We start from the raw sequence: 14,160 nt of genomic DNA, 5'->3' as shown, positions 1-14,160 counted from the left end.
GTGATTAGCCCTTCGCATCAGGTACACTAGCCCACCATAATATTACATAAATATTACATTGAAAAATTAAGTATATTTTGACCCTGGGAATCGAACCCGGGACCTCCATAACGGGACGCCATAAGCCTCTCTTCTCTATAATGGAGGTGAATAAAAAATGTTTTATCGAAAAAAAAATGACTCATTTCAGAAGACAGAGACTAATTTTAGAAGAAGGAAATTTCTTTTCAGGATTCTGTCAAGTCTCAAATGACTTTTTAATTTTGAAAAATTAATTCTGATGATGTAATTTTGTGCATGAAGCCGACATAAAAAATAAATTTGGTCAACCGGAATCAACCTTCGTCATACTTTATACCATAATATAATATCGGTATATTTATCATCCGGTCTCTCTTATTTTTTATTCTTAAGTGAGCGGGTTTCCAGAGCATTTTGCTAAACGCTTTTTCATAGTGAAAGCAATTTGCGAGTCACCTTCGAGCTATCGCGCACGTTCAACTTTTCGTGCGATAATTTATTGTCTGGATGAAATACGAGGGAGGATGAACACAAATAATGATATATGTATTAGAGATGATATAAAAAATGTATTCCTTTAAAACGTACATGTCTCGAAACAGTTGTACCTAGTAGTTTTTCGAAGATTGTGGATGTTTAAAAAAAATATATTTTGAAATTAATGAAATTTCAATTAAATAACCTGAAGGTGTTTTAATCAGTCTCTTGTTCCAGGATAATCTGTATGAATAAAAAGAAGAAAAAAAAATGGATTCTTCAATCCTAAGTTTTCTCAAGTTATTCTCTGATTTTTTTGAAATTTCGAGACAACGTTGCGTTCTAATACGCGCGTGTTTTTTATCTATCTATTCAAATAAAAATTGTTCGTTTGTTCCAAACCTTAAATCCCCTACGATAGGTGTTTTACATGTGCATGTAAATACCTTTAAAAAACGCAATGGCAGAGCTATCTTTTGAAAGTAATAACAACACACTCGATACTAAAAATTCATTATTGTTAATTTTTTAGTATTTTTTTAATGGCTATAAAAATATTGTATACCTACGTATTGTTAAATTAAACATAAATATTTCCATTAAATTAGACCCACAGCATCGCGTGGCTAGGCACAGCTTGTGTTATATGAAAGATTTTAAATGTTACCCTGAATGATTACTTTGTCTTCCTGTAAGTAACGATCAAGATAATACTGCATCAATGCGGTGAAGTACGGATAAGGGTTAAAAGAAGATTTTTTTTAAAACTTTTAATAAAATCCTTAAACTTACTTTGTAATTTAACATTTTATACTTTCTATGAAGTGATTTTTTTCATTTAATTTTCACTTGGTAAATAGCACAATTTAAAAATAAAAAAAATCTATTGTCACACGTGATTCGATACATTCAGCATCATTTACAAACACCGTATTTTAGACAAATATATATATATGTATAAATATATATATATATACCAAGTAAAATATTGTATTATTTATTGTTTCGGATTCCCTTTGTTGTAAAACATGATGAAATTATAAATAAAACACTTTTTTTACCACTTGAGTATTATATTGTTACAACTGGCTTCCTTGTACGGGTTTAAATATAAACTAATTAATGCTTTAGTTGATATTCATACCCGTAGATGAAAGCATCTATACCTTCCATAACTAGCCATAACAATAAAATAAAAGTGGTAAAAAGTGTTTTATTTATAATTTAAGAGACATTTCAACTAAAAATGGTTAGATATTACCACAATCTTTCTGTCAAATCAATCAATTAAATAATTGGAGCTGTTAGTAAATTAAAATGATAAACTTTTTCACCTACAAGCAAAAGAGACATTTGGATATTCAAATATAAAAAAAATACGCTAGACAATGAAAGGAACCGAAATCGTGTCTAGCTATAAATTATACCTCAGAGCTGACAGGATATTCCCTCTTACATCTACTCGTGTATGTACTACATTTCCACCCTCTCGGGAATAAAACTGTCGCGTAACAAAAAGTTCGCGTGTGCGATACCTCTTAGAAGCTTTATACTCTGGAGTCTAGAAAAATCTTTCATCAGCGGAAAATACTCTAAAAGACATGTAAATTATTATGTTGAAGCGCTTTAACACGAAATGTGTATGGGTTCAAGGAAATAATAAATTAAGAGACATGTGGGTTATACAAACTATGTATGAGCCCAAAACTCGGTAAAAAAATCTAAAAAAAGCTCTTCACAAAAGTATTTAAATAAAAACTTTTTATTTAACTGGGGGATTTATTTAACTGTTATTTGATGGAATGGAACATATAAGTTCATTAATTATTATTTATTTATTTTTCATACATATATTAACAAATCGTATTAACATTTTGTATCTTCACTAGGTTTTCCCGTGCCGAGGACATATTTCACAATACTTGTTTTATTATTCCATTATTCGACTTTAAAAAAGTCTTATCATAGATGACATGTCTAACCACCTCCATTATCCAATTTTTAATAACTCTCTTATATACAGTTTCGTAAATTAATGATTTTATTGGTTATGGAAGAAAATTGTACAGCTTCATTGCGTAAAATTTAACGTTCCTTGGACCAAACATGGTGTGTGTGATTAATTTTTGTGGTTTGATCTCGTGGTTTTAAGTAAGTTGTAAAATAGCGTGTTATTGGTGATCTCTGTGTTGTTTTTCTGGGAAGTGCTTTCTTATAATTTATTGAAATATATCACAAAACATTTCATAAAACAAATTATATAAATTACAAATATATACCTGTAAGTTATTTTAATAATGATTTTCAAATGTTTTTTAAAAGTAAAATATCGTTGTATGCATCAAATGAAATCAATGTTATAAATAGCGAAAATCAAGATTTTTTCTGGTAAATTTCATTATAGTTGAATATAAATTGGTTTTTAAAGATGAAAAACGACAATATTAAGATCACAATTTATTTAGTAAGTATATGGCATTTGATAATGTTTCATTTAAAAAGTTGTTCGTTTACACAGAAATCGCCGTCTTTCATTTACAAAATGCATGCGACCGATTACCATTTTTATCACAAGGATTATTAAAACCACCTCGAAGTTATCCAATTGAGTGAAACGGATTTAATTAAGGGTGGTTTTCGTGGAACTCCATACATCATGACTTGTTCCACATTTTACACTGCATTAACTTTCAATGAATTTAATAATCCGCATTACATCACACTCTGTGATCCAGAAAGTTTTTAATTCCAATTAGAAATTATTTATAATATATATTTATATATATATATATATAAATATATATATATAAATATATATATATATATATATATATATATATATATATATATATATATATATATATATATATAAATAAATATATAAATATATATATATATATATATATATATATATATATATATATATATATATAAATATATATATAAATATATATATATATATATATATATATATATAAATATATATATATAAATATATATATATATATATATATATATATATATATATATATATATATATATATATATATATATATATATATATATATATATATATATATATATATATATATATATATATATATATATATATATATATATATATATATATATATATATATATATATATATATATATATATATATATATATATATATATATATATATTATAAATAGGCACACAAGACGCAAAAAACCTGTCTTCCTCGAAAAACATCTAGGTGAAGACCAAGAAGGCATGGCCTAGGTGACATTATCCGTTATAGAATGACCTACAGCCTGAGGATGAGGTGAGGATGGAGCTAGTAAGATGTAAGAATATATATTAAAAATACGCGTACGTATATTATTTTTTTTACATTAACTTAATTAACTTTGTTTAAATTATAATTCAAAGACGTAAAAATAATAATCAACGAAGGTACAGATGGAATTGAGATTCGTGAGGCATATATTAACTTCTTGGCGAAGACCTCTACAGACGATCCTCTACTTCTTTCTGATATTAGCAAGTCGTGAAACATTAAGGCTGAGACTGACCGGAGCATTTCGTCGTAACAAAACATCGTAACATCGCTCGCGGCGAGAATGTTACGTTATGACGTTACGGCATTGCTGACTGAACGCGATCAGTGCTCGCTAGTGGCCTTGTGCTCAGTGTTGCCATATCGCTCACTCCTTTCAAGAATGTCATAAATCAAAAATCGTCAATTTTGAGTTGGGCATGTTTTCGGAATGTCCGGAAAATGTATTATATCCCAGCAAAAGAGGCATATTTTAAACTTAATATTTACCCGCTACAGGGCAGAAAATGTTCTTTTTGCATTTTGATGAAAAGGTATTGTTTAATAATTTTTTAAAAATATAATAAATATTTTTCAAATGGAGAAAAAACCTTCAGGTTTTACCTAAAAAGATCTGTTGCATAGTAAAAAGTTCAGTAAGTTGCTTCATATTTATTTTTAATACATTGTGTTATATTTTTAAACTTTAAAAACGTTCTCCTGAAAAATCAAGTTTTTTGATTTATGACGTTCTTGAAAGGAGTGAGCGATATGTCACACCAAAAAATCTGAAAATCTGAATCAGTAACCCAAAATCTGAATAAATCTTTGCAACATTGCAAAGACGGACGACGAAGACGTAATTCTTGGTTCTGTGATTTTAATAAATTACTGCATACTCCAAATGAAGAAGAAAAATATAGTGCTAATCCCCAAAAATTCCCCGCAGTTTGGGGAATTTCCCACAGATTGACAATCCTGTACTAACCTTAAATTGCATCTGACTTCGGATGGAGCATTCGGATCGAGCGGCGAGCAGCTCGGCTCAGTGTACTGACTGCCTGAATGCCCGCATCGTAACATGTTACGTTACTACGAAATGCTCCGGTCAGTCTCCGCCTTAAAAGGAACCACCATACATCAAAAACACATATCTAAATTTATTTATTAAACTACAAAATCAATATTTAAAAAAGGGTTGAAATAACCGCTTTTCGTAAAATTACATTATCTTGCCGTAAAATTTGTAGAGCGTTTATAATTTATCATGCATCGCTACCAATTTTCATAAATATTTTCCGACACCGGAGGTAGAAATAAATTTCAGAAGGCTCAAATTCTAGTCGGGAACCAACCCCCGGCGATTATCAAAACGAGGGTTGAGTGTATGTGCGTGACGCCTTTATTAGTATGACTAACAATAATCTCCTGAAATGTCATTATTACAGACATGACAAAATAAGCTTAGCAAAGTAGGCGATTTGCATTCTGTTAATCGTGGGAATAAAATCATCGGGTCCTTTTGTAATAGTGGAGGAGGAATATCATTATCGGAGATATCGACAATGATTTATTTATTGTCTGTCACGCTGATTTAGCATAATTTAAATTTCTATAGAAACATCCGAGCGACCAATCAATCATCGACAAAATTCGTGACTTCTCATAAAATATATGAGGGTATTAGAAGCAACTTTGGGATTATCCTCCGAATTTCTGAAATGTTTTTTTTTTTAATTCTCAACATAGATGGAGAAGAACATGGAAGTCTGGGTATTTACAGGGCTTATGATCTGTCAAAGGCTAGTAAAGTTATCACGGATATGATATTTACAGGTATAAATTATCATTTCGTTAATTGATTCGGCAGTCACTTTGTGGTAAAATCTATCAATTTTTAATTTAAATTTTACATAGTAAATAGTAGTATTTATTAAGTAATACTTTTAATATAAAATATTTATGGTCAATTTAATTTCTTATTCATATATTTATTTTAATGTATATTACAATTCTCATCATATACATATATCATAAATAAATATATGTTTTAAGTCATTCCATATGCAAATACAAACATACACATACACACACATACGTGCATGTATACGGACAAGTAGATAAGATAGAAAATAATATGATACGGTACATGTAAGTTCACAACAGCCATCTATGTACTGTGTCGTGAGATTATTATTGATAAATATAGAAGTTCTAGTAGAAGTAGTGTGGTTGTCAACCAAAAGGTCTGAATGTTGCACGTGTGTAAAGTGATCACATTACCAGCTAATGATAGGTCAAAAGCCCTGTAAACACCCACACTCCCATATTCTTCTTCATCTTTGCTGAGATGTCAAAATATAAAAATAACTCATAAGCGGAGAAAACCCAAAGTTGTGACATACTCAAAATGATGTGAATTAAAAATTATTGTATTGATGGAGTTTTAAGTGTTTTTCGTAAATATCTTAAATAAACTGTTTTAATTGAGATTTCTAATTCTGCAAAATAATGTTTAAATTAATTTTAATAATCTACATGGAGTAATCACCGATCTTACTCGAAATCGAGAGATAAAAACCGTACAAATTATTGAGTGTACTTAACATTTTCCGTTTGAACCAAAAGTAGGCGTACGAGGAGTCAGTTTTCTAAATCCTAATGGGAACTTGAGAGAACTTTTAAATGAACAACTGGAAATTGAAGCGTTTTTGTTTTGTTTGTGGTGAAGTACTCGACACTATGATGGACCACAAACCTTTTTATACTAACTACATTTAGTTTAAATCTATGTCAAATAAAATAAAACAATGCTTTCCATGTCCCTCACTCCTATCAACAACGTCATTTATTAAAAATCGTGAATTTTCAGTTGTGCATGTTTTCGGAATGCCCAAAAAATGCACTATCTCAGTACATTTTTTGGGCAAATACAGATTTAATCTATTTTTGTACTGGGCTCAAGCAACACATCAAAGTTCAAGTAGCCCCTTTCTACGATATATTAAATAAGGATAAACATATTAGACAAGGAATTATACATCAGCCTAAAGTATTGAAATTATTATTGATTTGTAGTTAGCATGTAACATGTTCTAGATATCGGTGTATAGATATCGTAGTCGTACAGGAGAAAGTGACCAACTAACAAAACGTAAAATGTTCAGAAGGGCCAGTTAAGTCTCTTTTGCTGGGCAAGAAAGTAAACATCAATGCAGTTATTAATTTTTAGTAAGTTAATATATCATACTTCCAATTTAAAATCGTTTTGGTATTTTTTCAGGGTAACATTAAGCTAGTAAGATATCAATTAGTCAATAATCACGTTTTTGTAAAAAATGCACTTGGTCACTTTCTCCTGTATTTCTCCTGATATTTATTTTTTTTTGGAAAATTTGAATTTTTCAAATCGACTTTTTTTTGCTTAACGCGTTCAAACGGTTAAACATCAGAATTTTTCCAGCTCCGGAAGTGTCGATAGTGGACGAGGCGGGCGCGCCGCTGCGCGAGCAGTACTACGAGGCCGGCTCCACGCTGCACCTGCGCTGCGTGGTGCGCGGCGGGGGGAGCGCGGTCGCGCCGCTGGCCAGCGTGTGGTGGCTGCACGGCGCGCGCGCGCTGCACCGCGACGCCACGCGCGGCGGCGTGGGCGTGCGCACCGAGGCGGCGCGGCGCGGCTCCGCCGAGAGCACGCTCAAGGTCAGCAGGCTGGGCCCGGCCGACGCGGGCAACTATACGTGCGCCCTGCCACCCGCGCGGGCTTATACTGTCCTGGTACACGTCTTAAATGGTACGAAAAAATATTTATTTATTTACATAAATAGTGGAACCTCGGTATACGTCCTAAATCCGTTCCAGTTCATCAGACTTATACCAAATAGGATACAGTCATCAATGTACACCCAAAAAACAGAAATAGATGCCGTGGCGTGTTGGGTAGACGCTAGACTGCGAAACTGGCGTCGTGGGTTCGATTCCTGCCAATTGCAAAATGAGTTCAAGTAAGATTTATTTATTCAATTGGTCTGTGTTTGTAATGTATTTTTCACATATCGCTCACACCTTTCAAGAACGGCATAAATCAAAAATCGTCAATTTTTAGTTGTGTGTGTTTTCGGAATGCCCAGAAAATGTACTCTATCCCAGCAAAAGAGGCATATTTTTAACTCAATATTTACCCGCTACAGGGCATAAAGAGTTGTTTTTGCATTTTGAAGAAAATGTGTTGTTTTATTATTTTTTAAATATACAAAATATTTTTCAAATGGAGAAAAAACCTTGAGGTTTTAACTAATAAGTTCAATAAGTGACTTGGTGTTTATTTTTAATACATTGTATTATATTTTTTAATTTAAAAACGTTCTCCTCAAAAATCAAGTTCTTTTATTTATGACGTTCTTGAAAGGCGTGAGCGATATACCAAACGTATTTTTCCCTTCAGAAATAAAGGCAAATGGATTAATCCGTTACCACGAAAAAAAAACATATTTTTTAGCGTATTATACATTGACGTGGTGACATTAGCCGATTTAAAAACGTCTTTGTTTTTCACAATCGTAGAAATCGTCGTTTTAGGCATATGGTATTCTGCAGCCAAGTCCCGGATACGTATGCCACTTTCATACTTTCAACAATCTCTTACCTTACCATTTTGTGATCCTTACCATTTTCTCCGTTACTTGGCTCCTAATATTAATTTTCTTAGAACTCACGGTTAAAGAACTTAATAAAAATTTAAGGGAAAATTTCAAAATCACGTAAAATTCACCGTTAATGCGCGAGTCGTTCACTGTAGGTAGCAATTGTGATACACATCAAAAGGAACAAGAGTATCGCGCAGTGTTGTAACTCATTTTAACTAACAAGCTCTTGTACACACGCAAGTCGTATTCCAAATGAAGGTCGTATACCAAGCAAAATTTTTCGCATCCAAACATGACGTAAACCAAGTTGGACTTATTCCAAAGCAGACAAATACTGAGGTTCTACTGTATATTTATTTATTTTTTCATTCATATATATATATTTCATTGTTTCATTTTTTTAAATTCCTTATTCACGGCCGTAACCAATTTGTATAAAATAAATATAATACATGTGATACTTGTTGAAAAAAAAATAATAATCTCTTTTAATTATATTAAATAAGGATAAACGTATTAGACAAGGAATTATACATCAGCCTAAAGTATTGTAATTATTCTTGATTTATAGTTAGCAAATGACATGCTCCAGATATCGGTGTGGTCCGCGAAATCATTGCCGAGGTTTTGCATTCGGTATTTATTTTGGAAATTTTATAGAACAGTTACATAAATTCATATACATTAACGAGTAATACAAAACAGGTTTAAGTACCATTCCAGTTACAGAATTTCACATTTTTAATTTAATAAAAATATCTGGAAGAGGGACGAGAGTGAGGAAAAGAGGAAAAGGGAAAGATCAAAGCTCAAGTTAAAGACAAATTATGTGAAAAAAGGGACACCATGGGACTCACCACGATTTAACCATATTTATATATTTATTAATTTATTTATTTTATATTAATTTTTTTATCATATAGATAATTATAAATTACAGCCAACGGAAAAGTGCTTTTTCGCAAAAAAATTTTAAATAATTTTTAAAACCATTCATTTTAAATGCAGATGAATTGAACACTCCTTATCATTTATAGTTCACTTTGTGTAATATACGTACCACTTATACGGTCCTGGTACATTTCTTGAATGGTACGACCAAATTTATTTTCCCAAATGTTTATATTATATCCAAAATTATGGTTTTAGAAACAGATTAATCTGGAGATCTGGGTGTGAAATATTGGTTGATGGGGAAATTATGGAGCAGGTTAATTTTTTCGTACATTTGGGAAGTATGTATATAACGTGGTAATATTTTTCTTTATAAATTGGGTGTAAATAATATGTAAAGTGGGTGTATAATAATAAAATAAACAATGTGTTGCTTTGTAATTAAAGTTTATAATTAAAGTTTATTCTTAATTTATCTTTATAATATGTTTCTATCTATCTATCTATCTATTTTATTCTGACAGTTAATAATCTTATATTTTTTCTATCGGATCTCTTTTGTTTAATTCTGTGCGACGCATGCGACATCTGGTGGTAGAACTGTTTTATGTAGGTACTATTTGTAAGTACTTAATAAAATGTATAGGTAGGTACCTAGGTATTTTATTACATGTATTCTAGGAATGGAAAGATTGATAAAGATATAGAAAGGATAGTGAATGCTGGGAACGGAGTAAATAATACACTGAAATCAGTTATAGCAAATAAAAACCGAATATACCAAATAATCACCGAAAGCTAAACTGGCAGTACACAACGGAGTCCGGATTCTCCAATGTGTGGAAGTGAACCATGGAGTTGGCAAAAATTACAAAATTTCAAACGAAACAAAAAATCCTTATTTTTTTAAGTATGACATTATTAGCTATCTTATGAAATTGAAAATAGTTGAAATGTAGTGAATTTGAATTATAAGAATATAATTTATTATCAAAGTTATTTCTTAAAATTAAGAAAGGTGTGTTGAGATGGTTTGGACGAATAAATGAGGAAAGAACGGTGAAACAAATTTATGAGGCAAATGTAATTGGGAAAAGGAACAGAGGAAGACCAGAAAAACATGGCACGATCAGGTATGCCAAATACTTGAAAGTGGTTAGGTTTAAGTCGTAACAATCGGCGGGTATGTATGTAATGTAATGTTTGCAAAGACAGAGTGGTGTGGCATTCTATTCTCTCTGCCTACCCCTGCGGGGAAACGGCGTGATGGTTAGTTAGTTAGTTAGTTTTAGTTATTTCTTCGACTTCACTTTTTAATCTAACTTTTTACTGCTATGCGAATAGCTTGCGATGGTTTTATATTTTGTTTAATTTATGTTCTGCTGAAAGAATGACTCATTTTATTATGGAATTCAGTGGGGGGAGATAATCGTTGGGAGAATTTTACGACGCATTGTAAAACTGGACCTAGGGCCTAAAAGATAAGTGAAAAGATACAGTGAAATATATATCAGCATTTACTATTCCCGTAACTATCCCTTACGTACCACGTGAAATGTGTACTCTGGTCGGTTATAAAAAGGAAAACTGTTACAGGATGGTTAATTCCTGAGAGATAACACGCTTGTAATGTACCAGTTTGGCAATTCGCCAGCTAAGAAATTCCTAGCAAAGGGGCAAACAATACGAGCATTATGTTGCCACAAATAGTTGCTAACCGTGCAAAAAGGATAATCACGTATTATAGTGGAGCAAGAAGTCATGTATAAAACTGATATCGTTCTTATTACGCTTTGCTACCTGCAAGCGGGAACCTGGTTTTACTGTGTTTGCGCCGATGGATATTAGAAGAAAATATGGCGCCAAATAATTTTACTCAAAGGAGATAACGAGGTCAAAGTGAAAGCATTTAAATTTGCATCAGAATTTAAAATATTGCACTTTTTTTTTCTTTTACTTTTGTGGGAATAGTATCATAAAACATAATCCATAGTACAAATACAATAAAGAATGAACCCTTTTTATATGTTATAATGTTGAGCGATCATAAAATTATGCGATTGTGGTTAGATAATTTTTTAACGAATTTTGTCATTTTCCATATTTTGCAATATATCTTTAAGTTAAATATTTAAATAAATACTTACTTATCAACAATAATAAATAACGGATATACTTAGTACGTAGCTTGAATTTTTTAGGAAATCCCATTCCATTTTTTATTTATGTAATATAAGAAACATGTACAAAGTGTATAAATACAATAAAAAACATTAATTAAATCAAGCATCTTCTCATACATACCCGCCAATCATTCCGACTCCTGACCTAACCACTTTCAAGTATTTGAAACACTTGGTAATGTCAAACTTTCCTCGGCTTTCTTCAGCTTCTATTGTCAACTACAATCACCTCATATATTTTTTTTACTATTCTCTCTTCACTCATTCTATTCACATGCTCAAAGCGTCTCAACACACCTTCTTAATTTTATAATTTATCAATTTTGTTTTTTGATCTGAAATTATGTATTATGGAGATAATATACCACATAGCTAATTTCTAATAAAACCACATTTTTGAAATAATATAATCATAAAATTAATTTGTTCTTTAAAATAAAAATTCAATATTTTTAAGAAATAAAATTGAAATACAAAGAAGATTTTTTATTATTTTATTTTTGACTGACATGAAGAATTATGAAACATCTAAGTTGATTGTTTATTGTACTTCTTCGTTAATCCTTGAATAAGCCATATTTTGTGTATAGCTATGGTCGACGTTGAATGTCAGTAATATGCTCAAATTTGTTCTTGAATTTTACTTTCCACAAGCGGAAATAGAGATTTTTGCATGACATGACATTTTATCGTTGAAAATGTCATTATGTAGTTAGTTGGCCACAATCACAGACCGTTTTGTGAATTCACAAGTCATGGGGATGTATGGATTTGATGAATGGGTGACCTTTCTGTTTCGCTTTTATACGAGTATGACCTTTTCTTTATTGAAAGCGAAAAACTATTTTCTATTCTTGAACTCCACAAAACTCGTTTCATTTCGGCAATAAAATTTTTTTACGTAATACGTAATAATTTTGTAATTTTTTTGTGGTGGATGTGTAATTTATTGGAAGTGGAGAATATCTGCACACAATAAATACGAGTATGCACACTTGGCGTCGCGACGCGTCGGTTATTAACAACGATTAATTTAGGGAAATTGTCACTAGCTATCTTGTCGCGGTTCTATGCTAGAATGGCGCGCCCTCGCTTACTATTATATACATATATAGTATTAAATAATCGCACATTTGTACCAATCGCTTTAACATTCTTTAACAAATTTTTCTTTTATGCGCATATTTTACAAAATATGCCAATGTTTAATATTCACAGAAAACTGTTAAACGTTTGAAAAACAAATACCGATTCGAATGTAGTTGAGATTACTATTTTCTATTTTATTTAAAGAACTTGTTTCTTATTTTGGAATAATGTTGATAATGGCTATGATATCACATACTAAATTTTAGATGTCTGTAAGTTAATTAATTGTGTACTTTCAAATCTACTATACACTTTCATTTTTGACTTAAAAGTTATTCGTATAGATAATCAATGAGTTTAGAAACGTTAATACTAAGTTTATAAAAGTAAAATTTTAATGAAACTTTTTTCAATTAGTATTTTTGTTGTTGTTTACAAATAACAAAAAAATGCTTGTAAAAATACACAGTTAACAATATATCTGTCCCATACATATTATATTCTATTTTTAGGAAATCATAACATTACATTTGAACTTAATAATTAAGTCACACTTTGAAAGAGTAAGGATCGAATCACCGGTTTCTAATTCTAACGATTATTTTCAATTTTTAATTTTTGGTTCTTGAGTTTTTGATTTTTATCTATTATATATTTTTAATTAAATTTCACGTCCTAATTCCGAAACGCGTTTATTTTTTTTCTTCATAAATATGGTTGGAATTTTACATTTATATTGACTACTCAACAGTCAAACAATAAATGTTCATACATAGTACCTACTTTTATGGTCATCTTCCACTAATTAACCTTTTCAATACTTCATCTGGCAATCAAATTGTGATCAACACATTTTTAATCAAAATTTTACGTAGTGAATCCTGCTATTTCATAAAATCTATTGTGACACGTGTTTTGATTAATAAAAAAATTCAGTAACATTATCAAACACTCAAGATTTGAATAAAAAGTGGAATCTACCAAATAAATTTAAAATAGAAAAATTAAAATACATCAACCAACTCATTTATTATATAACAATCGAAATCAAGAGCCCAGCTAGGTAAAAACACTAAAATTCACATTGAAGATTCAATTCAAATATTTACGGTCGTAAAAATAATTCCATTCTTCATAACTTTTTATTAGGTAAATGTGAAAAGATTTTTACAGGGTCATTTTAATTTTTATCTTCTTCCACATTTTTATGAATAAGTCATCAAATTATTTAAGTAAATTCAAAAAGCCATTGTTAAATTCTGAATATATTTTCTGACAATTTGCGACACTAAAATTCAAATTTTATAATACAGAAATCATAAAATTGGGGAGGTACATAAAAAGGCAAGTTTTTTTTTATTCGTTTATTAGATGGTACGAGAATATATGTAGCATTTTAACTGTAAGGCTGAGATATACATGCTACAATTTATGACTTACTAACTAACCATCGCGTCTCTTCCCTGTAAGGGTAGAAAGAGAGAATAGAATACCACACCACTCTGTCTTTGCCTCTTCCACATGCATGCATCTCCTCATACATACCCGCCG

The 14,160-nt window shown here is 30.7% G+C and overlaps 1 protein-coding gene across 1 annotated transcript in view; it reads left to right on the top strand.

Annotated features, from left to right (window-relative positions):
- LOC148302268 (uncharacterized) overlaps positions 1-14,160 on the top strand; it is a 96,071-nt gene that overhangs the window by 64,954 nt on the left and 16,957 nt on the right. The window contains exon 5 of the mRNA XM_088271888.1: positions 7,264-7,590. Coding sequence (XP_088128014.1) covers positions 7,264-7,590 — 327 coding nt within the window. The remainder of the gene's footprint in view (positions 1-7,263; positions 7,591-14,160) is intronic.

Source organism: Brachycentrus maculatus, unplaced genomic scaffold (genome assembly GCF_059751285.1).
Source record: "Brachycentrus maculatus isolate JH-2025_06_01 unplaced genomic scaffold, ASM5975128v1 h1tg000469l, whole genome shotgun sequence".
In the NCBI taxonomy this organism is placed as follows: domain Eukaryota; kingdom Metazoa; phylum Arthropoda; class Insecta; order Trichoptera; family Brachycentridae; genus Brachycentrus; species Brachycentrus maculatus.
The sequence above is the reverse complement of the archived record's forward strand: the minus strand, read 5'-3'. Positions and strand labels throughout refer to the sequence as shown.